The sequence below is a fragment of the Camelus dromedarius genome, chromosome 16 (assembly GCF_036321535.1).
Source record: "Camelus dromedarius isolate mCamDro1 chromosome 16, mCamDro1.pat, whole genome shotgun sequence".
NCBI classification, from domain to species: Eukaryota; Metazoa; Chordata; class Mammalia; order Artiodactyla; family Camelidae; genus Camelus; species Camelus dromedarius.
Window position 1 is genome coordinate 42,290,974 of NC_087451.1, and position 26,335 is coordinate 42,317,308.

Here is a 26,335-nt window from a genome sequence, read left to right on the forward strand (position 1 = left end):
ATGAGGAGCCACAGAGACCACCCCAAGCCCCACACCCCACCAGGTGAGCGGCTCAAGACTGCCTGTACCCTTGGCCTAGGCCTCATGGGACAAACAGCACTCCTGATCTGACCCCTGAGGGGGCAGAGTCCTTTGCTAGCTGGCTGGACAAAGTGACTCGGACTAAAACACCCAGCCTTCCCACCCCTAACACTGGCTGCCCACATATCTAAACCCCACCTGGTCCTTAGACAGAGCAAGCAAAATCTGTTTTGGGAGAGAGAAGCAGATGCCACCTGCCCAACCCCACTCTAAACTACCAACATCTTCTGGTCGAATTTCTCCCTCTCACCTGGGCCTGTGCCACAGCCCGGCCTGGGCTGGGTGGTCTCAGACCTAGGGGAGCTCTGAATGCCCACCAGCCCTCTGGGAGCCCAGTCAGAGTGCCCAGTTCCTCCCCTCCGAGACCCAGGAGAACACAACCTACTTCTGTGGGTAAATGTTATAATGAGCCTGGGGGCACACGGCCGGGGACGGGGCCTGGTCCATGTAGGTAGCGCTGCCCCCAGCAGAGTCTGCAGAGGCGCTCACAAACCTATGGGAGAGAGCAGAAGGGAGCGTCAGCAGCCTCAGAGCAGCAGCTGATGCAGCAAGGGGTTCAGGGGGCATCTTCATGTCTTTTTCAGGTGTAGAAGGACAAGGGCCCGCCAAGCCTGGGGCTCTGGCTGCAGGACTGGAGCCCTGGATACTGGCCCCCTCGTGAGCAGACCCAGTTCCCTCCCCAGGGCTGGGCCAGGTGTGAGGGGGAGGGAACACTGGGCCCCTCAGTGGGAGGGGGGATGGTGAGAGGTGAGGAGAGGGGAAGAGGGGATGGGGGGAGAAAAGAGGCAGCCCCAAGACGAGAGCTGGACCCTGGACACTTACTCAGGGACCACTTGCTTGATCTGTGGCTTCACGTATCCATCCACTGCTTTGGCTGCGGGGGGAGGGAGGATGGTGATGAGAACCAAAGTTCTCAAATGAAATGAAAATTCAGTCTCTCTTAAGAATCCCATCTTTACTGAGGATAAGACACAACCGCCTCATTTTATCTTAGGATCTGGTACAAGGACATATCTGTTAGGAAGACTTGATATGGGAGAAGCCTCAGTACTGACACTGCAAGTTGAGATAGCTTCCAAGTTAGCCTGGACGTGTTAATAAATTCTTCAAACCACAGAAAAGACACACTTTAATACAAATCTAAAGCAAGCATTCACTGCATACTAACAGTGTAAAAAGAAAACATATCTTGAAAAGTTTAAAGTTGCAGCAGGACAGGGGACAAAATGAGGACCAACAAGAGGAGGTCACAAGAGGATAAACTCTCAGTCATGCAGGCAAGAATGTTGTCGTAACTGGAACTCCTCGAAACAGTCTCGGGAAGAACTGATTTCCTCAGCCCCAGACGTTTTCACGTGGAAGGTGCACCAACACTCGCCAGGGGGCGTGCAGAGAAATCTATACATTAGAGAGGAATTAATCTGACTTGAGGACCCCGGGAGTTAGTCTAATTCTGAGTTCCTACTCTCTCAGGAAAGGGGACTCTCTCTGTCAGGTGTCTGTGTGCTCTTTTCCTGCCCCCGGGGTTCCCACACTCGGAGAGAATCTGACGGTCACGCATCCCCCGGGGTGCTGTCCGTCTATGCCGTGTAGCTGGTTAAAAAGAACGCTGGTGTTGTGCCTCACTCTCCACAGCATCCCCACTGGGATAAACCTCGGGGACGAGCCCGAGTTACCTTTTTAAAGGCCTGGCTATGGAAATCCAGGTCAGTAGGAAGGAGGAATGTGACAGTCTGAAGTCGGGAATGAAGGCTTGTTTCCCAGGTGTGTGAGTAAGGGGGTAAGCAGAATTCTATGTCAGATAATGAAGATTTCACGAGGGTCAGGGTGACTCAGCCCAAGAGGGTGAACTGCTCCATGGTTCACACATTCCTTGTTACCCTAACCTATTTCTCCTGGGACTTCAAATGTCAAGAGCTGCCTCTTCGCAGTATCTCATGCTTTTTGTGCTTTGTAGTCTACAGAGAATTTTACAGAATGGCAGAAAAGATAAAAAAAACAAAGAAACTCTGTAAAAATAGGATTGAAAAATCAAGATTAGCTATGCTAACAAGAAGGAGCAGTAGCAGGTTTAATTCAAACACCACAGAGATGGGGGAGGGTATAACTCGGTGGTAGAGCGCATGCTTAGCATGCACAGGGTACTGGGTTCGATCCCCAGTGCCTCCACTAATAAATAAACAAATAAAATTACCTCCCCCCAAAACAAAACAAATAAAAAACACCGTATAAATCTAAAAATATTTTGGCTTATTTCCCCACCTAGAAATATAACCAGGTGGGAAGGCATGATACAAAAGACAGAATCTATAAAGGAAAAATGCTGATCAATTGGGCCATATGCAAACTACAAGTCTTTGCACTTTAGCAAAACAAAATCTAAACATTAAAAGACCAATGACACATTGAGAAAAATATCTGCTCTATATAATAAAGGGGTTATTTACTATACAAAAAAACTTGCACGTTACTAAGAAAAAAAGCAACTGCAAAAGAAAAATGGGCAAGGAACATGAAAAAAACCAAAAACAAACAAACAAACAAAACGGCCAATAATGTGGAGGTTGAGAAATACAGGCTGCACTGTTTGAGCTCAATCCCTGGCTGGCCTCCTCCTTGCTGGGAGACCTCTGGCAAACCACTTCACTTCTCTGTGCCTCAAATGCAAAATGGGGATGGAAACAGTCCCTGCTTCACAGACTTGTTTTGAGGATTAAATGAGAAACTAAGTGAAATTGCTCAAAAAAGTGCCTGGCACACACGTAAGCAAGCATTCAACAAATGTTAACTGCTATCATTATTAATCTATTTATTGTTATTATTATCATCATTATATGAAAAGATGTTTTGACCTTACCTAGAATCAGAGAAATGAAAATAAGGACTAAGATGCTATTTTTATGCCAAGCAGACTGGCAAAACGAGAACCTGATGACGAGAATCTGTGACTGGCAGGAGGAAGAAGCAGACGCTCAAGCAGACAACTGTGAGAGTGGAAACGGATCCCATTTTCTGGGGGGCAGCTCTGGAAAGATCCGTCAAGATGCTTGAAAAGTACATACCCCTTGACACAAACTCTACTTATGGAATTTATCCTAAGGAAATCATTGAACAAGATGCACATGTCAGGTTATCTCAACATTAACCATAACAAAAAACTGTGAAAAACCTTAATTTTAAGTATCGTAAATAACTGACATAGAATTATCATACGATGGAATTCTATGCAATTGTTCAAATGATGTTGTAAGATTACATTTACTAACCTGTGACTCAGCCTTTGATATATTTTTAAGTGAAAAAAATAATCAAGTCACAAATGATAATGTACGGTAGGACCCAAACCTGACATGATCTGGTCCCTCCTACTGTTCTGCCCTCACCTCCCACCACGTTCTCCCGGCTCCTCTAGCTCCAGCCTCCCAGGTCCTTGTGAGGGTTGCTGAACACACCAACCTCACTCCCTCCTCAGGGTTTTGGCTCTTGTTCTCTCAGCCTGGAATGTTTTCTCTCTACATCTGTGTCTGGTTCCTCACTGCATTCAGGTCTGTTCTGATGTCACCTCCCCAGGGAAACCTTCCTGGACCATGCTAGTGAAGTGCCACTCTTCCCTCCTCCTGTCACTTCTCTATCCTTTTATCTTATTTGTTTTCATAACGCTCATCACCAAATAGGATATTTACTTGTTTACCTGTTTACTGCCTTCCTTTTGCTATTAGAGTGTGACCTCCACACAGAAAGTGACTTAATAAGCATCTGGTGACTGAATGAATGCAGAATACGCCCCTGTATTGATTGGAAGAACATTCACATTGATGAGATGAGAGATGCTGGGTGTTATCTATTTTCTTTATACCCTTTTCTGGACATTTCATAATAAATTCATAATATTTTTATGCTCAGAACACAATAAAACCACCTCTGTTTTGAAAACAAAATTTTACCTTCCTAATTTTGTTTGATCTAAGCTTGTATTAAAAGCAATGCGTTTCCTTCAGTTTGATATCTGGGACTGGTAGCACAGTGTGTTTTTTGGATGACTGAAGAATACAGCCCAGGATTTACTATGCCCGGGATAAAGCTCAAGCAGCAACGAGTCAGTGTTAATTGTGTAGATTTTCATGCCAGCCAGCCAGACACATACACACCTCAAACAGAACCAACATCACAACAAAACCAAATCAGAATGCGAACATTGTTACCAGTGGCAGGCTCGCAGGGAACTGGGGTGTAATACTTGGAGTACACTTCATCTTTTGGACGATCAGGAAACACGTAGATAAGGTAACTTAGGTCCCCCAAGCGGTCGGCCAGGGACCGGATGGAGAAGTCTCTGGTGGTAAAAGGCATCAGATTCCAAAACATTCTTTCCTCTAGATCAACAAACAGAGTAATCATAGTCTAAATATGATTTCTGAACAGGAAATCTTAAAACCTAAATTTACTACAAACACAACTCTCCACTAAAATTGTCCCAGTAAAAATCTCCATTTAAAAACCACCACGGGTTGTAGATTAAGTAGGTTTTAAAAGCCCTGGGTACATAAGCAGGTAATGCATCCACCACTTCCCTAGCGACCAAATGATCTCAGGTACTTTCAAGTTCACACAGTACTCTGTCCTTCTCTAGAAGAAACCTTCCACTGACTCCAGTCCCTGATTACCTGTACAAAAGTATATAAGAGAGACAGAAAATGTGTCCCTAGCTAGAGGATGCGTGAGACTTACTAAAAGCTATTGTCTTTCAAGACTAAAAGTCTTGAAGTCATAAAAAATCAGCAAGCTACTCTTATCTTACTGTGAGGGCCAGAGGAAAGAACTAACATTCTTGGATAGAAATGATTGGTGGCAATATCCTTACCTGAGGATAAAGGAATAATTAAAATTTTGTATTATTTCCACTCTAATGACTTCAGATAACAAAGTAATTCTTTATAGAAATAAGCTCAAAGTTGAGTAATAAGAAGGCAAACATTTCAAAAGGCAGGCGGCTGAGATTCTGGACAGGCTACTACATTACAGGTAGTCATGTCAGGCTATACATTTGTGTTTCTCAAAATTAGTAACTGTGTTTTCCATAGTAAGATTTTACACAGGCAGCAGCTGTGTCATGGTTATACCTCTGTGCTTCCCATAATTAGTATTGGCCCCAACAAATAGTCAGTATTCAATAGCTTGTTTGTTAAAATAACTCTGCAACAAAAGCAGCTAATGAGAACAAAGCTACGTCTTGAAAAGGGAGAGGCACTCACGAGAATCAAACTTCCAAGCAATGGTGATGCCACCAATTTCAGAGTCGCTGAACCTCAGCAGGAAGGTCCCGTCTGGCTTGTTAATGAGCAGGTCGTGGGCCTGTTGCTTGTTCACGAAACCCAAAATAGCCCTGGATCACAAAGGCCGAAGGAGCAGAAGCAGAGTGTGATATTTTAACGCTGGAAGGAAGACCTTCCTACCCTACTGCTGAATTAAGAAGTGACAATTCTCACCCATCATTCCAATGAGGCTTGAGATGTTTTTTTAACACTTCCATCACACCATCAAACCACTGCCAGAAGGTGTAATTCCGTCCTGGTAAATTCTCCTGGTTGGAGATACAACAATGAACCAAGTAACACTTGGGATATTCCCTGGGTACTTTAACTGGAAAAATTAAATGGAAAACAACATCTACACTGTCAGAAGCATACAAATATACATGTCAGCCTGAGTTTGACCAAATGGTCCTACAACTCCACCCCCGCCAAAAACCCCCCACAGAATACAGAGGAAAAGACAGAAGACAGAAATATACCACACAGCAATTACCAACACCCAGTGGACCCGTTACAGACACTTTCCCCTGAACCTGGGCTGACTTGACTAGTCCTGTTGGTTTGCTGTGTGGTCCGTGGTCCGGGGGCGCTTCTGAGAAATGCAGAATTTCAGGCCCCCTCTCAGACCCGCTGCAGTCAAGGCTGTACCTTAACAAGATGCCCAGGTGATTTGCAAATCTGAGCTGGATTAGATCACACTGTGAAGCCACAGAGAACATGCCATCATACAGATGTTACCAATAATTATCAGCAAAATGCAGTCATCTGATTTGACTAGAAGGCAGCAGCCTTATTGCAATGGCACAGACAGACCACCCAGGTCTCCGGCTTCCCTTGTCAAACCTCCTCTTTCTACTAGAAAACCCATTAGCTGGCTGGTTAGCACACAAACACTTAAAAGTTAGATTCAGGGACTATGAGATCTCCGAATTAGGGCACTTAAAAACACTTCATGTCGTGGTGGGAGTGTAAAAAACAAAAGTTAAACTTAAAATCAAAGGTGGGGGGTGGAAAAGTACAGCTCAGTGGTAAAGTGTGTGCTTAGCATGCATGAGGTCTTGGGTTCAATCCCTAGTACCTGCATTAAAAATAAATCTAATGACCTTCCCCTCACAAAAAAATTTATCAAATCAAATCAAAGATGTGACAGGCGACACCTGAATTACCAGATGCTAAAGGAAGTCTCCTTCCTCAGCATCCCCCTTGGTGGGCTGCGGTCCTGCGGAAGCCTGACTTTGCATTACACATCAGGGAATATCAGGGTCGAGGGGACAGAGCCATGGAGCTCTGATCACCACAAATGCTTTACTTCCCATGAGTTACGTTACTGTTTGTTTTGTTCTGTTTCCTTTACGAAGGAAGAAAATGCACTAGCTGCACGCGAAGCCCAATTCACTTACATATTCAAAGACCTTATTTTCTACATAAAAATGCGTGTGGTTGTCCATCTACCCAGAAGCTTCCTATCACCATGGGCACGCTGGATTAGAGACATGAGGGCTGGGGCCCGGGGGCCCCTGAGGGATCTGGTTTGGAGGGGCTGTTCTAACCGCAGCGAGCGCGCGCCTGTCCCTCACCCTGTTGAACTGGGACCAGGACACGGACATGCCGTTGTAGTCCTCGAGGTGGCTGCTACTGCTGTTGAACAGCTTCTGCGCCAGGAACACAAGGTTCTCCTTGGTCAGGCCCCGGTTGCTCTGCACTTCGGCCTTGAATTTCATGTTGAGTGCCTCGCACAGCTGCGGCCACAGGACTTTGTCGGGCACCGCAAACGGCACCCTGCCCTAGAGGGGGGATAGAAGCCAGAACCTTAGGAGAAAACAGCTGCGTGATTTATTCCTTCAACCTGCAGAAGGAAAACACTGATGGCTGGATGGAGTTACAAACACTTGTCTGGCTGAGCCTGAGGATAAATTCAAGCTTTCTTTGGGTGCACAGTTCTGTGAAACTTGGAAGATTCTGTTCTGCCGTCTTCACATACAATTTAGAAGGGAGACTAGTGCTATGTGCAGTGCTCCATAAATGAGCTGCTGAACGTACAGTCCCACCCCACGTTCTAACAGACATGAAAACAAAACATGACCAAGGTCTGGCTCTGACCCTGTAAACTCCAATAGAGTAGAAACCTAAAAGACTGGTTCTCTGGGTAGAGGTAGAGAGAGAAAGAGAAAGAGAGAGAGAGAGAGTGTGTGTGTGTGTGTGTGTGTGTGAGATTTCATACGTGTGTGTACAAGTATCATCCTTGCCCTTGACCCCTTCTGCCCTTACAGCTCAAAGTGAAACACAGTATGAAAGTGAAAACTGTGAGTTGACCAGTTAATGAGAAGCAGGTTAGAATATGAATTTATCATAAACTGTTTTTCATCCCACTCAGCCAGAGTACTTCATATTAAATATTACAAAAATTTTTTTTTTGTGGGGAGAGTATAGCTCAGTGGTAGATCAGATGCTTAGCATGCATAAAGCCTGGGTTTGATTCTCAGTACCTCTGTTAAATAAAAACTACTAATAATAAATAAACCTAACTACCCCCTCTGCCCCCCACTTTTTTTTTTTTGAATAGGGAATTCCTTCAAATGATATAAAATTTGAAAAGCACAGAAGGGTATACAGTGAAGTCGCTTCCCTATCCCTGTCTACCAGCAATCCAGTTCCTCGCCCTGAAGCATGGCCTCCCCTGTTGTGTAGACCGCCAGAGATCTTCTATGCATGCCAGCAAGTATGTATAATTTCTCCTTTTTGAAAATATAAAATCCACATGTTCTGCACCTCCCTTTGTTTCACTTAATACTTTATCTGAGAAGCCTCAAATCAGCACCTAAAGAAATTCTTCCATCTTGTTTTGTGGCTGCTAAATATCCTGCAGTATATGGAGGTACAATAATATATTTAACCAGACTCCCAGAGATTTATGTACCAGCCTCCAGTCTTTGGTTACTACAAACAATGCTGCAATGTATTTATGTCATTTGACACCTATGCAAATACTTCTGCAGAATAAATTCCCACAAGTATGTGTTTATTTGAAAATAGCATAAAATGTACACTAATCATTTACATAAGTGAAAATGTTAAAAATGCTTATTTATTTAGATACTTTAGCAAATGACATGTCACAAGAGATGCCAAAGTTACACGGGGAGTGAGATCTGTGGACACGCAGGGAGGGAAATGAGAGCAGACGTGGCAATTCTATCCACAAGGTTTATCAGGACAGAGGCAGATTTTTTTAAAAGGGGTCTCAAATTCAGGGTTTGTGGCATAAGCATGATAGATTTCTGCTAAAAATCACACTTCTGCTGCAAAGATACTGTTCTCTAAAAAGGGCTGTTGAGAATGGTAATTTGGACCCTTCCCATTAGAGAAGAACATACTTTTAGGTTCCAAATAACAAGCATAACCTTTTATCATGCTTCTGTGGACTAGCCTCTACTGGAAATAAGCAACATGTGGAACTCTGCCTACTGAAATGTTCTGAAAACGATCAAGCAGCACACTAGTGGTATTCAGGTAGCATTCGGGTACATAAATCCACAGAATCATATTTGTTTCTTTAGACAAAACATCTCATTCTTCATGAGCCCTGGGGTGAATTGCAGAATCCAAAATTTGGAAGAGACATTAAATGTCACCCTCATTCATCAAAGGGAAGGTGACAGGAAGCAACTTCTAAGCTAAAGTAACCTCCTCAGAGGTATAACCTCTAGAAGAAACCTGAGCCCTAAATCCCATTCATGGTTTCACCCGAGATTTAAGATAATATTCACGGAGTATTGACTATGTGACAAGCACTTTGTATGTTACATAAATTAATCTTCCAAACAACACTCTGGGGCATTATTCTCCCTGTGCTGCAGACACTTATGGGAAACTTAGCTCAGAGAGGTCAAGTGAATTTCCTGTGGTCACAGAGTGAGGAAATGGCGGAGCCTGAATTGAAACCTTGGCCAAACATCAAGCCCCTGCTCGTTCTACTTTCCACATACTCTGCACTCTGCCTCCCACTAAGGAGAACAACAGCGTTCTTTCTATGCTTTGAGGGAGGATAGAGATGGAAAGAGATTCATGACACCAGCATCAAGATCCTGAGACCCGCAGCCTTAAGCAATCCACTCACAGGCTCTGCAAAAGCATTGTCCCAGAGGACGGTGGCCGTCGCGTTGTTGTCCTGGCTGCCGTGAACAATCACCACCACCGGGAGGGACAGGGTCTAGAAAAGACATAGGAGCAGGGCTGAGCACCCATGGCGCTTGGCCCTTCTCTTCTTGTTTTTCTATCACAACATGTTCTTCTCTCTTCAAGTTTCCAAAACCATCACCCTCGAATACAGAATAGGAACGGCTCCAAGAATAACAAGACTTCTCATACTGGCACGGTCTTTGACATTTCAGATATTTTGAAACAGAGACTTCTGTGTGACATTTAGAGATTTAGATATTTCTTAGCTATTTCTGAAGGATGGAGTAAGTTTCTCAAAGTTACATGGGGAACAAGAGAGAAAATGGGAAGAGTAAAGAGACATTTTTGGGGAAAAAACAGCAAGTAACAAATGTCTGAAACTTACTACAACTGTTACTCAAATCCATCCTGAGTGATATTTCTCTTGGTTCATTTCTACCTGTATCTCCAACTATTTCATTTCATTATTATTTTCAAGTCTTATGAGAATCTAAGACACAGAGTCCTCTCCACGGAAATCTTTAGTAAAAGGTGAAGGATTTATACGATTTGAAAACAAATGTAAGGATCCCATCTCTTCACTTCTGTTCACCAATCATCCAAAGAAGATACTATGTGATCAAAACAATTCATCTTTTGGGATATAAGGTACACACTTACCTTGACTTGAAAAACCAGCTCATTTCCACCAACACTGAACTGTGATTCAAATAGGATTGTAAATTTTTCTTCTGTCACTGACTCTGCTCCACGACGGTCAGACCTTTTAATCCGTTTCAGGGACTGCATGGAGAAAATCAAGAGGATAAAGCCCTCGAACAACTAGGGGAGATTCGTCCTTCCTCTTCTCCCACACTCACCATGTTCCTGAAGTGGGCGCTGAGGGTACCTGTGGCCTGGTGGTACTCCATCACACAGCAGTTGTTCAAGATCTCTCCGCTGTAATCACTGCAAATCAGAGAGATTGGACACTAAATCCATATGGGGCCTCAGCAAACGTGAGGTAAAAGATATATTTGGGGTAGGAGGAAATAAACAAGGTGGTTAAAAACTTATGTCATTTAGAGGAAATGTAAGCCACATAAAACATACAAGAAGATTTTTAGATACACATCTACTAACTGAAACAAAATCATAATTTCTGCACAGAAGAACCCCCCTGATTCTTTCCCTGAGAGCTGAAGAGGCCAGAGGGCTAATGGGTTTCTACACAGGAACAGCCAGGTCTAGAAACTTCTTAGGAGATGGGATCGCCTCCCTCCCATTTCGAGGACAACAGGGGACGGGCAGGCGGAGGGAGGGCGACGTACTTGCGGGTGTTCTCGTTCTTGAGCAGAGACTTGGCCTGCTGCTCACTGATGATGGTGGCCTTCACCTGGGGGGGGTTCATGTGCACGTTCAGCTTCCCGCCCACCAGCAGGCGCACGGTGGCTGCAAACTTGGTCTGGGTCTTCAGGACCTGAGGGGGCTGCTTCTCGATGATGAATGTGCTGCAGGCACACAAATGACCGGGTGCAGCCTCAGGGGACAGAGCTCTGGTCCCTCCCTCCCCACAGGGAGGCTGCCTCGCAGGGGGCTCAGCAGGAGAAGGAAGGGCACGTGGCACATGGCACAGCCCCGGATCCCTGGGAGGCCACTGCGAGTCGGGGAAGGTGGTGGGAGGGGAGGCAGCGAAATGAACTCAGCAGCTGAAACGGGCTGCAGGGGACAAGGGCAGCCCATGCAGTGTCCACGAGAGACACCGGGCAAGGTCAACATCCAGAGGCCATAGCAACAGGGGATGGAGGGGGATGGGATGAGAGTGCGAGGCAGAGAGACAGGATTCAAGTGGGAGCTCCCTGTCCACAAAGACCCTGCTGCCCCACCCAGGCCAACTGGGGCGCTGGGCGTGGCCAAGAGGCAGCCATCACCTGGTCACCAGGGCTGAGATGATGTCCGTGATGGTGGCGTTGACCTCAGCCAGCATCTCCTCCACTGGGCCGGGGATGGGCAGCTGCTGGCACAGGTGCTCAGCTCTGCGAATCTGCTGCCGGTTCTGCCAGATGATCTCCGCCAACTTCTCACACCTGCACGGGTGCCCCGAGGCCACCGGGAAGGACAATGGCTTCACTCCCACATCCCCCAGGCCAGAGGCGGGAAGGTTCCCAGGCTGGGGAGGAGGCCCAGACCCAGCTCCACCCCCAGGAAGCCTTGGCACCTTAGCCACCTCTCCCGTCCACCGGGCAGAGCAGAGCTGCCCCGCCTTCCAGAAGCACACAGGAGGAATGACCCTGACTTGGGTCCAATCAGCCTGAGCGCCACACTGCACATCAGGCCCTGCCCCACTCCCCGGTCCAGTGACTCCCCTCATGGGGACGTAGCCCAGGATCAGGGCACCAAAGTCCTTATCAGGACCCAGAAGCACCAGTGAAGTAAGACCTGCGCCAGGACAGAGGGAGCCGGCTGCACGTGTAAAGGCGGGAAGCAGAATAGCAGCTGTGGCACCACTCTGGGCCCTGCCCGCCTCCCCCACACCCATTACCAGGACTGTAGCACGTCCAGGCTGCCCTCGGGGGGCCCTCCGTTCCCGGCCAGCTGCTGCCGCCGCTTCCACTGGATCAGTTCGTCATCCAGAATGATGGTCTGCTGCTTCCGCAGCAGCTGCAGGGTCTTCTGGTGCTTCTCGGCCAGCTCCTGCAGGGCGGTGGGGACAGCAGGCCCTCCTGGGCTCCCAGAGAACAACCCTGCAGGCCCCCTCAGCAGGTGGGGCCCCTCCCCTCTCCCCCACGGCTCTGCCTCGCAGGCGTCTACAGGAGAGGACCTGGCCTCCTGTTCTCCTCCTGGCTCTCTCCCTCTCTGGGGTCACCAGGACAGCTTGGGATGTCACCTTTCTACCTGGGAGGAGAGGGACACAGAGCCACTCACCACGCGGTACTGCTGCAGCGTCTGGGCCTCGCGCTGCAGCCAGGCCTCCAGGGTCACCTGCTTCTGCTGGAGGGCCGTCTCCCGGCTCAGACGCTCCTGCGGGTTCAGCTGGGCCAGCTGGGCAAACTGAGCTAGAGGAGGGACAGACACCGCAACCATGATCTCCCACAGTCCAGCAGGAAGCCGGGCAAGACCCTCCAGGGACACATCTGACCAACGGCGAGTCGGGTTCTACAGCCAAGGGTGCCCAGAGGTGAGTGGGCACCGTTGCCTGGCCCCCCCAACTCTGAGCTCCTCTCCAGGAAATGGGGGGACGGAGGCCTGGGGTACAGCTGGCGAGGATCCTGCCCATGGCATCCCTTTCCCCACAGCCGTCCCACCCCACCCAGGGTCCAGCTTGGAGCCACACTGCCTGGTCCCAAGTGCGCCCTCGCCGTTCACCAGGGGGGAGAACTCGGGCAAAGCCCCTCCCTCTCCTATGCCTCAGTTTCCCCGTGGGTGAAACGGGAGAATCCCAGCGGCTGCCTCTGTGCCCGCCGTGAGGTTAAACAAGGGATGACACAGAAAACACTCCAGAAGCTGCCTGGCACGGGTACGCCCCAGGTGAGAGGCAGTCCTTATGCTTAATGGTTACAGGACGGGACTGAAGGGCGGCGGAGACCAGCAGCTTCGGCCCCAACCTCACACGGCAGAGCCTCGTCAGGAAGGCCCCGCTCCGCTGGCTTTGCCCCGACTCCCGGGCGCAGCAGCCTCTCCTCGGGAAGGAGGGGTCTGTCCTGGTGCTGAAGGTGCCTAACATGCCTGTCCAGGTTGGGCCACTGTGAGCTCAGCTGACCAACCGGGGGAAACAGAGGTGGGGAGAGGGACCAAGGCCCACTGGGGACACAAAAGCAGCAAAATGCTCTCAGGAGAGGAGGTAGCTTCTCTCCACACCAGCTGTTGGGAATCTCATCAATGGCAGGAATAAGGCAATGAGGCCTCGCTGACTCCCTTTTCAAAAAATCTGTTATGAAATACTTAAGACACAGGGAAGTAGAAAGGATGATACCAGGAACACCTGTGTGTCAATAATCCAGCTTAAGAAATCAAATATCCCCACAGTCCAAGCACCTGTACACCCTCCCCTGCTTGCAGACCCACCCCTCCCTCCAAAGGTAAGCACTATCCTGGATGCTGGGATTCCTACCCCGGCCACTAGCCTTTCTGAACATCCCAGTGTTCTCCCTGGGGCTGAGTCAAGAAGCGTGAGCGTCAGCACGTCTTGGTCAAGTTCCTGGCAGGCCTCTGAGGGCCATGTCACACTGACCTTGGCCCTGCCCCCGTGGACGCACACTCTGGGACAGACTAAAGCAGCTCTGGACAGCCAGGAAAGCCCAGAACTGAAGAGAACTGAGAAACACGGTTCCATAAAGACTGCAGGGGACTGAGCAGGAAGAGTACTGTCCAGGCAAGGAACGCAGCAGAATAACCTGGACGGCCACCTCAGAATCCTGCCATCCGCAGGGAGGAGGTGGTGATCCCGACACCCGGGCCCGACCTCCCTGTGCAAGCGAACCACTTAGGTCTCTCCTGGCAATCTGCACAAGTTCTGGGAGGGACGCCAGAAAACGTGAGCCAATTGTCTGCTCCACTGGAGGCAGCTGAGACTTCCCTTGCGCAAACAGATCAATAGTCTGCGTTTCTGATGGGTGCACTTGATAAATGAGACTGAGCTGACACTGCACGTTGGATACAAACCCAGCCAGAATCCAAACCCAAACGCACAAATAGGAAACAGAAGACCCAAGGACAGGATCATCAGTACTGTCAACCAGTCACAGGCCTTGGGTAGAAATAACAACTGAAACCTCCTGTTCCCTAATCTAGGAAGAGGGCTGTCCTTTCTCTTAGGTCAATCTGGGGTGGATTCAGATGGGAGAAAGATGTGCTAGAATCATTCCCCCAATGTACTCAACACCTGCTATGACTCAGGCAACGTGCTAGTCTGAGAGTACAGAAATAAGAGACACAGTTCCTTCTCAAAGAATTTATATTCTAGGGGGAAAGACAAGAGTTAATTAATAATATCAATGTAGTTCTAAAATCAAGCCCACATGCACGGTACTAGAGGAGCACATGGTATGTGTAGGCTTGTGTATTTGTGTGGCTGGTTAAGCAAAGGCTTCTCTGAGGTTTTGAGCTGGGCTTGCAAGCTGGGAGCAGAGACTACAGATATATCTGGCTCCTCTACTGTGCTTCAATATATTTCACTTTGCAAATATTGCTTTTTTTTTTTTTTTTTTTTTTTTTTTTACAGATTGAAGGCTTGCAGCAACCCTGTGTCAAGCAAGTCTCTCAGTCCCTTTTTCCAGCACCTCTTTTCTCTTTTTCATATATTGATAATTCTCACAATATTTCAACCTTTTCCATTATTATTATATTTATTGTAGTGACTTGTGATCAGTGATGTTCAATGTTACTACTACAACTTGCTGGCAGCTCAGATGATGGCTAGCTCATTTTTTAGCAATAAAGTATTGTTTAATTAAGACAAGTACATGGTTTTTTTTAAGACATAACGCTATTGCATACTTAACAGACTACAGTGTAGTGTAAACATAACTTTTATATGTACTGAGAAACCCCGAAATTCATGACTAGCTTTACTGAAATATTCGCTTTACTGTGGTGGACTAGAACTGAACCTGTAGTGTCTCCTAGGCAGGCCTGTATTAAAGTTACACTGCCAGACTCTGTAAGGTCAACAGGGGGCACTGGTGGGGCTCAATATCCTTAAGACTGATTCTGAAGTTCTCTGTACCAAGTACCTGTAGGATTTATACCACGAAGGAAAACCTTTGTAATGGCTGAGATATCCTACGTGCTCTGCCCCAGGACAGTCTCTCTGCACAGAACAACATAAAAAGCTGTGAAACACAGCCCCCTGGCCCTTACACTGTCCCTGCTTAGAAAATTTAATATTTCAATTAAGCAGTATTTATAAAATGCCTGCCATATACAAAGTGCTGTCTGATACTGTCTGCTTAGTCTGTGCGCTCCTTCCTGCAAGAGGAAATGCTTTCCACCAGACCAGCAGCTCCCCGGGTATGGGAAGCCCAGGTGGGACACCATGCTCTCCAAGGACAAGCACCTGTCTTCTTCCCTTCCAAAGCCTCAACCTCCCAGCACTGTCTTCAATGCAAATGATTCTCTGCTACTCCAGAGAGAGGTAAATGCCTCTTGAGTGGAGGACTGGTTCTCTTCCTATCCAACCAGCTTCTTTCTTGTCCTCCCTCTCGTCCTCCAGACATGCACTGCCCTCCTACGCCCGCCTTACCCTGGATCCTCAGGCTCTCTTGATATTGGATGATGAAGTACTCTTGAGTCTGCTGCAGCTTCTTCAACTCATTCTCTGTGTCCTGCGTGACCAGTCGCAGCTCCTCAAATGTCTGGTTGATCTGAAGGTGTTTCTGGGACATGGTATCAGCGAGACTTCCAGCCGGAGAAGTACCCTGGAGACAGATCAGGCAGCGGTGAGCTGGTGGCGAGGATGGGAGAAAGCCTTGGGCCTTAGTCCCAAGGGAGAGCTGATGCTCGCACCTGTAACTGGGTTGAGATGCCACAAGCTAAACTTTGAGGCAGAGAATTGAAAATGTTATTTGTGAGGGTTGCGGTATTATGAGAAAAGAGGAGCAACAGGTGACTCAGCAGACGGTGGCACCTTCATAAAACATTGTAGCAACTTCTATCACAGTTCTGGCTTCCACCAGAGTATCCCACTCCGGGTCCACCTGAATTCTCTCTGGAGAGACTAGAACCCAACACATCCTAGGAGTTACCTGGGTTTTCCTACTAACGATGATGACCCCTCATTTTAGTCGTTCACTGATCGGATACCACGTCTGTGCCGGGTGCTGAGGACACAGTGGGGGACAAGACTGTGTGAACGCACATCATCTGTGTCCTCCCTCAAGACCTTGTGACAGAGGGGAGAGGATGAACCTCTCACAGGCAGTGTCCCCAAATGAAGACCCCACTGGAGACTCCAAATGCAGTTACAGGGGAGGCTTCAACAAGGACTTTGTGGATCCAGACACTGAACTGGCCCGGTCTGATCCTTTCCTTCAATATCTGGTTGAGAGGGAGGGTGAGCAGAAGTTGTTCCTAAGTAGCCTCACCTGAACAGAAGCATGTCTCTCCTCAGACATTGGGGTTAAATTATTTTGCACTAGTTCACATGGTTTTGTGGCTGTGATCCCAGCAAGTTACCAATCAGTTAACATCAGAGACTAATCTCTATTTCCTCTGTGCCCTTTAGGACAATGCTCTGTTTATAGTGACACCAATATTGTACACTGAGTCATCCTGGCAAAGCTGGGTCCAGAAAGAGCTAGTCAAGAAAGGACTTCCCAGTTCCTCTCCCCATACTGATGGGACACTCACATTGTTGGCTTCTCGGACCAGCCTCTGTTCATTGTACAGGATGTGGCGGATGCAGCGGACAAGCTCCATGGGGCAGCGGTCATAGGTGTTCTGAAAGAATCCAACAGCAGACATTACTCTGTTCCATTCCATGCTATGGGATTGAACCTTACCTCAGAGCAGGGGCCAGATCTTATGACGGAGGAGACTCCTGGAGACACAATGCTGTAATCATGAGAAAAGCTGCTCCTCCAATGCCACATTGTGGGAAACCCAACTGCAGCAAGAAGGTAAAATTATTTTATTTCTTGCCTCTTAATTTGCCTAAAATAAGGATGCCATGCTTGGAAACAGGATAAATTTCAAAAAGGCTATATTAGAGGAGAAACTGGACACTACCTTGACTGGGCAATCAAAAAACTACTAGCACCAATGAGGGTAAGATGGACATTGCACGTCTCTGGATGTGAAACCTTGAGACGGACACATTACTTATTGAGAATTCTGATCAGCAACTTGTAACCTGAATCTAATCACGAGGAAGCGTCATAAAACCCCAAATAAGGTTCATTTTATCTTTAAAAAACAGAGGAGCTGAACTATTTTAAAATGTCAATGTAATGAAATGAAGGAAAGTTGACAAATAATTCTGTATTAAAGGAGACTAACGAGACATAATAACTAGATGCATAATAACTAGATAACTTGACCTGGATCCTGGACTGGAGGGGAAAATGCCCTAAAGGGCATTGTCAGTTGACAAAATGGAAATATAGATATAAGATTACCTAAAAGTGTTGTATTGATGTTCAATTTCCTGAGGTTGATAACTGTACTATAACACATAAGAGAAGATTCCCATCCTTAGAAAATACAAACTGAAGTGCGTAGGGGCAAAGGGACATGATGTATGCAATTTACTCTCAAGTGATGAAAAAGTGTGTGTGTAGAATGTGATGAAGCAACTGTTAACAACAGGTGACTTGGAGCATATATAGGGGTTGTTTTGAATCAATCTTGCAACTGTCTATAAATCTGAAATTACTTGCAAAGAAAAAGTTTTAAAAAGGCAGCTACAACCACAAAACCAAATAATTAAGAACTTTATACATGTCACATGTGACTCAACGACGCTGGGTTGAAAAAGGGAAAGAAAATCTCTACTGGCAGAACTAAATGAAGGAAACGACCCTGTAGGAAAGTGAATGAAGCGTGGCCCTGAACCCATGCCCACCTGGGGCTGCATGGCCGGGAGCCCTCACCCACCTGGAGCTGCGTGGCCGGCAGCCCTCACCCACCTGGAGCTGCGTGGCGTAGTGCCCCAGCTTGATCTTCAGTAAGAACCCATCTTCCCCCACTTGGTGCTCCGCCTTCTTCTGCAGCTCCTGCACCAGGCCCTCCAGGAGCTGGGTGGCCTTAATGTTCTCCTGTGGATTATCAAGATCTATTGAGTCCCTAGGGGAAAAAAATTACATACATATGTATACATACACACACACGAACCTGTATAAATGCAGCCTCAATGCATCACACTTTTTCTTTGGCTAAAGTGATTTCTTTATAATGCTCACTGCAAATTTTCAGAAACATTCTGATTTAAATTGACTAGATACCTACATTAACCTATTCCTAATGCACTAATTACCTTAGTGGAATGGACAGTATATTTTCTTTTCCTCTTTCTTTGCAATGTACTGGCCTTTCTCCTTTCTCCGACTGACTTGCTCTGGTGCTTATACTATCTGCTTCTAGGAATGAAGGGAAAAGGAAAGTGCTTTGTGTACTCTGAAGGAAATAAGGACTCTGATAATTTCCTATTTATAGTTACCCCCTCAAGGGTGTAAGGGGGCACAGGGTCAAGAATGTGCTACATGTTTTTTCCAGCCTCAACTAGTTCTATGTGTTGCTAACTTCACACAGAATGTTTCTTAAGAAAAGACAGGTGAAACAACATTTATTGTTATTTCTAAGGAACCCTGGAAATGGGATATTAAGACAGAAGATGCCCACAAGTATTTAGACAAGTTAGACATTTACATCACTTGTTGTGGATTTGGGACATATAAGTAATGCTTACATGAACCAGAGAAATGAACCAATGAACCAGAGAAGCCACTCTATGAACTTCGTATTAATTAAAAGCCATTTAACTGGTGTCAGGGGTTGGATGATCTCCCTCCCTTCCTTGCCCCACTCTTCCCTCCACTCCCTAACTCTCTCTTGCTTTTTAAAAACAACTTAGGCAACAATTGCTATTGGGCAGTACTAAATTACTTAACTCAGCTCACTGAAGAAACCAAACAGCTGTCAGATTGAAATAACATTCATCACTCCTGGTGGGTCTGGAGCCAAACAAGAGATCTGGTAGTAGCTAAGAAGCTCATCATCTCTAAAATACCCATGAAGTCAGTAAGCAACTAATTTCAAACAGGCACAAACAGGTATACCAAACCATTGATAATTCATATCATCAAATAATATGCTCAAATCTGCACTTTGGAGAAGGCAGTATAGAAAACCAAGCTTTAAATATCCATGTGCTATGTACTAAATAAAATATGTCTAAATAAAAGCCTGGAAAGAATGAAGGCAGCCCTGCACCTCAGTTTTGACTGGCAATAATGTTCCTGGTTGGAAAAACCCACTCTTAAGAAGAGCCAGTCTCTGAGCAAAACTCATGGAAACCAAGCACTACTGGTTCTTGTACTTGAAAATTTAATTCTCTACTAAAACAGACAAACAAAAAAATCTTCCAAGCTTAAACACGAAGAACTGAAGATATTTTAATTAAAATATTTATATTCTTAAGAAAACCAAAACTAAATAAAATTCAGGTTTTCCTTATTATCAAGTCTTTCAACATTCGTTCAGTAAGAAGACTGCATGGGAAATCTACTACATGAAATTTTGGATCAACAGAAACTTCCTACTAATGTTTTTCTGAACTTTCCAAATCTGTGAAATACAAAAGAAAATGAAAAGGAAATGGAAAAGCACTAAACAAGGTACAGCTGACATGCTCAAATCTAGCTCCTTTTTTTTCTCACTTAATTACATGAGGCTGAGTTTTTTTAATTGCCTAGAAAATTGCCTTCCTTTGGTGCTCTCCAGTGTTTGAACAGAAATCTGCTACTAACGATCGCAATTATCCCAAGGCAACATTACTGACAGGCATACAGCTCTCCTCAAACAGTGGCATAAAGGTTTCTCCAGGGCTTTGTCAAAGAGGACCCCCACTTTCCTGGCCACGATGTGGAGGCCTGAAGTATCTGACGAATATGTCAGATCAGTTGGAGACTGGTAACCAACCAACTGGTGCCTAGGCCCTGGTATGCAAGAATGTTGTTGATTAAAAAGCCCTGTTGTCAATCTACTGCACTGTACTGAATCTAAAAGAATTTAAAACAATTTTCCCCTTGGGTATATAAACAGTAATTTGGGAAACAAGAAAAATAAACATGCTTGTTAAATCTACCACCAAGACATAATTATTGTTAAAATTTAGGTGTGCTTTTTTTTTTTTTGAGGTGGGGGAATTAGGTTTATTTATTTTTTAATGGCAGTTCTGGGGATGGAACCCAGGACTTTGTTCATGCTAAACACGTACTCTACCACTAAGCTATCCCCTCCCCTACCTTGTACTGTCCTTTAGTCTTTGTGTATATATATTACATATACATACGAAAGCACCAAAGTGTCTGTTGTTTAGTCTGTTAACGATACACTTTATTACATTTTATGCATACCCATACCTTACCTGCATCATCAAGCACTAAATTCTTTGTGGACAAGAGCCTCAATGTTTTCATATGAACTCTACTACCTACAACACTGCTTGGCACTCAGAACATATCTGTTAACTGTTCTTTATTAGCAGCAATACTCTAATGCTTTCAGCCAGAATTTACTATTAAAGGAAGCAAATCTAATTTTCAAAAACCTCAACAGTTATTCCACCCTCCTAAAATTTAAGATGGGGTTCAATATCTTTTCATGGGTCAGATAATTTTCTTTCTTAAGTGTACAACTTATAGAGTCTTCATTATGTCATCTTTCCAATCAAACTCCAATATACTTGTGCTTCACAAAATATGATGGAAAAAACTTTGTTCACTTACCAAGCTTGGCTTTCAATCCACTGAGATAAATAATGCCGCACTTCGATGGGGAAATGCTGACCATACAAAGCTTGCATTTGATGAAGGGCATCTCCTTGGAGCTGCTGGGCTTGTATCCACACAGCCATGGTTTATAATCTGTTAAATAAACAATCAGTGGTTTGGGTGTTTTTTTTCCCCCTTCCCCTTTTAAATTCACCAGAGTAAATATTCAGTACTAAAGGCCAGAGATAAAGGCATTTAAGCCCTTTCAGTAGACGAAAGATCAGTACTCCTGAATTGAATTTTAGCCTTAAAATGTTTTCAAAACGTAGCCATTCAATGTGGCCACTGAAATGGCGATGTAACTGGGTATATAACTGGGTCTATGAAGTTCTGGCTGTAAAATACATTGAAGTCCCACAAGCAAAAGTACGAACCCAGGATTCAGGGAAGAACTGCCTATAGCTTTGATACAGACATATTCTTTCTTTTCTTTTGTTCCAACATGAAGCAACAGTAAGCAGCATTTCAGCAGTAATGACAAAGAAGCAGCACAGGAATTAAAAAAAAAAATCACTTGTTTTAGATTTGGTATTCTGACTTTTAAGAAATGCAATAAATATATTGCCATTCTGAAAAAGACCTAGTAAAAGAAAAGTGAAAATATCTAAAGCATGGATTGAACCCTATGTATTATCACTGTTTACCTAAGCAGTAGTGATCTGCACATAAAGGGCACAGATTTATCTGGAAAAATAACCCCAAGGTTCACCTTCTGAGTTACCAATAAGGAACTTATGAAGCAATGTTCTGTTAAAATTATAGCATTTAAAAATCTTTCAGACATAAAAACAATACACTGCAGCTAAGACTTAGAAAGAAGAACCATTATATTCCAATAGTGGGTAGTTTTTAAAAACACACCCTTGATTTCAGAAAAACAATTTTATACAACTACCGTAATGCTTTCTCAGGCTCACCAGAGAGTTTTTAATTCATTTGGCTAAAACTCTCCGGGATTAGCCACATTGGGACATCAACATTACTTTCATGTACACTAAAACTGAATCGTGCTCTAACACTGTGATCCATAATGTGGAATTTGGTATAAGACAGGGCTATCTTGAATCCTGTCCAAAACGATTTGGCTACTGATTTGCACAAGTCTCCCAAGAACTGTGTCATAGTTAAGGTCCGGCTGAATCACACCTTGATTTTGTTGAATACCAGAGACCACACAAGTGTATTAGGAAACAAAAATCCCTTCTCTGAGTCGTAGTTGTCCGATCGCATAACACAGAGCTATTTATGGGACAAGTTAGTTAGCCAACAATGACGTGCAGGGTGGGTGCCAGTTACCTATTTTAGATTTGTGCTATGCTATAGAACACTTGAGCAGTGTACAATTTTATTTAGGGCTTTTGAGCATTAAGGCTGGGATCACTGTAAGATCACCCAAGACATCAAATTTCATTGTCTGAGAGTTTACCAGGAGAAAGACTTAGATAAAAGAGCTCTCCCCAGAAGTAATCCCACAACACAATCAAACATCTGGAAGACATTTAATTGTATAATATAATTTTTAATCAGATGATTCATATCCCAAGAGCCAGAAAATTGGAACAGATACCAAAGCATGTTTTTTAGACAAAAGGTAAAGGGACGTATTGGGAATGGATGAACATGCTTAGGCGTTTAATACAGGCAAGAATGATAAAGGAATGAAGAAAAGAATTCAGGTATTAATCTCTTTTAGTGGTAAGGAACTGGAAAGAAGAAGGACCTTGCCATAGCTCTCTTAATGAACACGTGAGTGGTACCAATAGATACAAAAATCATCTTGCATCCTGCGTTCATTAACTGAATTGACCCAAGAGGCAAAAGAAGGAAAATTGTGGGAAAACGTTTATCTCCTCAGAGACTCCTCAGTCTATCCAAATAAAATAGTATTCCTTTCACTCTCTATCCTCTCAGTCTGCTTTATTTTTCTTGGTATCATTTATCACTTCCTGACATTTATCATATATTTGTTAACTGACTTCCCACCGGGGTGAAACCACCACAAACACGATGACTTTGTTTTGTTTGTTGCTCTTTCTCTTGGGCCTAGAACTGTGCCTGGCACATAAGCATTCAGTAAATTTACTGTTGTTGAAGAAATAAATGTATATACACAATTTGGTCAAATCTATCAGGTCTCTTCAAAATCTTATGGAACAAGGTATCAGATGAAATACCAAGTCAGGAAAATGAAACAGGTTTTAGGACTTGGATGTCTGTATTAACAATGGCCTATCTGTTCCTTAGTAACATATGGCCCAATTTGTAATTTTCCCTTTAAGTTTTTGTTCATTTGTTTCTGTCTGTCTTCCCCACTGAACTCCAAGACTAGTTAAGTGAGGGAGCACGTCTGTTCACCACTTGTCCCTAGTGCCTACAATGGTGGCTTGCCATGTGAGTAGTCAATAAACATTTGCTATGTGAATAAATACATATCAAATATTTGGTAAGTATCTCATATGTCCTGCTGGCTGAGCATATTCCAGTAATCTATTATCGTTTTAAGAAAGAAATACTATGGTGATATGCCACATAGGGGTACAACATAAATATCACACTATTTTGTCAAGTTTTATATTAGTTCCTAGTTTTTATCAGAGTGGAATGCTGAACTCTCAGAATTTTTCAGAATATTTTTATGGTTCTAAATATGAACATGTAATAATAGTTATTTTCTAAAATGCCATTTGAAAGATAATAGCTGGTAAATAAGGTGGTAACCACCTTATTTTGATAAATACAATCTACTTTCACTACAAATAAATGCTTTGATAGAGCTGGCAAGTAGATTTTGCTTACCGCCAGTCAAAAATGTAAAATAAGAGGGGAGGGTATAGCTCAAGTGATAGAGAGCATACTTAACATGCATGAGGTCCTGGGTTCAATCCCCAGTACCTCCTCCAAAAATAAACAAATAAATAAATAAATAAGCCTAATCTCCCTCCCCCCTGCAAAAATGTAAAACAAAAGTACACTAAACAGTACAGAGTCATTTTTATTTTATTTTTTAACTAAGAGTTACACACACATGGAATATGAGATGATTTAGAGATTATCATGTAACGATTTAAAATATGCAGTTTAGAAAAAAGCTACTTCCTCCCCTCAACTGTATCAATAAAACTTAGAATCCTTCTAAGTAGTACTTTTCTTCATACATGTCAAAACTTCACACAAGTCATACATTCATTATTAGCCTAAGCCTACACCTGGTATAAGCTGACACCTGTCCTTGCTCGCTAGCACTTACCCAGCCCACGAAGGCTACCCCACGTACGCAGTGAATGAACCTCTGTCCTCAGTACTCTCTCTTCTGCTTATTTACAGGCAACTCCATCTTCAATGCATGATGTTCTGACAAGGGAAGTGGTTTGTATCTTTGGTAAATCATCACAGGGGCTTCTCTAAAGACTGGGAAATGGATTCACAATCTTATTTTTAGCCAAAGATGAGAACTATTCGAGCTTTGCTTGGTTGCACTCTTACTGTTCATAAGCATTCCAAAAAAACCAAAACAACCTTGGATGCAGAATCTGGTACTTTCTGAAACCATAAGGTATCTACATTGACCTCATATATCTGGATCTATCATAGGAGTTCCAAATGAAGCAGACCCTCAGGCACTTGAGAAAAAGGGTTTCAAAGTCTAATAGCTCATAATGTTACAGGCTTATTAAAAACCATAGAAATGAATATCTCTTAGCACAATTAAGTGATATGAGTGGGTAGGATTTAGGGATAATTTTGTTCTAATAATTAGTACCTTTTAATTAGATGCTTTCCCTTTTAAAAGTAAAATATAAACCTTTGGGTTTTTTTTTTTTTTTAACCCACTCTCTCTGAAGACTTCTAGAACACTGCTGTCAAGGTCATGCCATAGCTAAACTGTCAGGGAGGAGAAGTAGAGGACATGGCAAGAGAAGGTTCCCAAAGCATATCTGCCAACTGTGAGGATGAATTCTAGCCCAGGATGGGAGTGGGGGGTTTTAAATGTGTGCAGGGATTTGGTTTGCTGGATTCACGTGTATAATTTAAAGCATTTTATTCTTATTCTTCATCCCATCCCAAGGCCAAAGTCTCTAAAATGCACTTCAAGTTTTGGAGATAATGGCAAACTCAGCAAAAGAGAGTTCTTCAAAAGATTTAATCTCTTAAACCTCTCTGTGCCTCAGTTTCCTTATTTGTAAAATGGGAATAAAAATAATTCTTAAGTCTCTCACGGGGTTGTTGTAAGAATGAGTTAATATGTGTAAAAGCTTAAAACAGTGTCTGGCTCATAGTAAGTGCTTAATATTATTCTAACTCTTACAAACTTAAACTTCCAAAGGTGGCTTCCTTTTCCCCACTTGCACTGTTAACTCACTTCAATAAGCAACCTTTCCAAAGTCAGTCCTCCACAAAGAGCTCTTGCTATCAAACTTTTTCCTTAACCCATGTCTTGCTGTATAAACTTTACCTTTCTTTTAAAAGATGGTATTCCTATTTCTTATTTAATTTCACTGGTACCAGGACTTCCACAGATGAGAACTGATGGAGAGTGGTGGTAAGGCCCTGGGAGAACTGTTCCCTCACTTCTGAAGGAGAGCATTAAGGATTGTGAAGGGCAGTGTAAGGAGAGCAAGGCTGCCATAAGAACACTAAACTCCAGGAAAGAACATCCACCTAGATGTGCTTTTCCGGCAGAGAAGCCTAGGCCAGCAGGGAGCCGTGCCTTTTCCTACTCCTTCCAAGGACATATCTTACTTCTAATAATTAAGTATGAATACTTTGATTCATCTAATCAATAAATTCCAGAAATAAGAATGAAAAATGAATTAAAATAACATTTATTAGTGTTTTTATCCACCATCCAGATTTATTATTTAATGTCATTCGCTATCATTTACTGAACACTTACACTATTTTATTTATAACGATGAGTGCTTTTACAAATCTACTCCCACAAAAACCCTAGGACATAGGCCCTATTATTATTCCCACTTTATAGATGAAGAAGTTGAGGCTCAGCAAATTAAATAGGATTGTAAAATGGTGTAACAACTTTGGAAACCATCTGGAGGTTCTTCAAAAGGTTAAACACAGAGTTACCATATGATCCAGCAGTTCCACACCCAGGTAGATGCCTAAAAGAACTGAAAGCATAAGTCCATAGAAACTTGTACATAAATGTTCATAGTAGCATTATTCATGATAGACAAAAAGTAGAAACAACCGAAACGTCCATCAACAGATGAATGGATAATATGGGTATGAATAGAAAAATAAAAGATAAAATGGAATATTATTCAGCCATAAAAA

At 44.1% G+C, this 26,335-nt stretch overlaps 1 protein-coding gene across 5 annotated transcripts in view; it reads right to left on the reverse strand.

Moving 5' to 3' along the window:
- The window catches only part of STAT5B (signal transducer and activator of transcription 5B), a 55,971-nt gene that overhangs the window by 2,626 nt on the left and 27,010 nt on the right, over positions 1 to 26,335 (reverse strand). The window contains exons 2-19 of one of the 5 annotated variants that reach the window (XM_064495723.1): positions 20,996 to 21,133; positions 18,176 to 18,332; positions 16,899 to 16,988; positions 15,793 to 15,967; positions 12,477 to 12,607; positions 12,094 to 12,245; positions 11,483 to 11,638; positions 10,883 to 11,062; positions 10,433 to 10,520; positions 10,233 to 10,355; positions 9,511 to 9,603; positions 6,971 to 7,177; positions 5,927 to 6,091; positions 5,568 to 5,662; positions 5,334 to 5,464; positions 4,284 to 4,454; positions 904 to 955; positions 467 to 574 (exon numbers count right to left, since the gene is read on the reverse strand). In XM_064495723.1, coding sequence (XP_064351793.1) covers positions 467 to 574; positions 904 to 955; positions 4,284 to 4,454; positions 5,334 to 5,464; positions 5,568 to 5,662; positions 5,927 to 6,091; positions 6,971 to 7,177; positions 9,511 to 9,603; positions 10,233 to 10,355; positions 10,433 to 10,520; positions 10,883 to 11,062; positions 11,483 to 11,638; positions 12,094 to 12,245; positions 12,477 to 12,607; positions 15,793 to 15,967; positions 16,899 to 16,988; positions 18,176 to 18,332; positions 20,996 to 21,123 — 2,402 coding nt within the window. In that variant the 5' untranslated portion in view covers positions 21,124 to 21,133. Of the gene's footprint in view, positions 1 to 460; positions 575 to 903; positions 956 to 4,275; positions 4,455 to 5,333; positions 5,465 to 5,567; positions 5,663 to 5,926; positions 6,092 to 6,970; positions 7,178 to 9,510; positions 9,604 to 10,232; positions 10,356 to 10,432; positions 10,521 to 10,882; positions 11,063 to 11,482; positions 11,639 to 12,093; positions 12,246 to 12,476; positions 12,608 to 15,792; positions 15,968 to 16,898; positions 17,155 to 18,175; positions 18,333 to 20,995; positions 21,134 to 26,335 lie in introns of those variants that run through there. The other 4 variants (XM_064495727.1, XM_064495725.1, XM_064495726.1 and 1 more) reach the window with 4 other exon arrangements.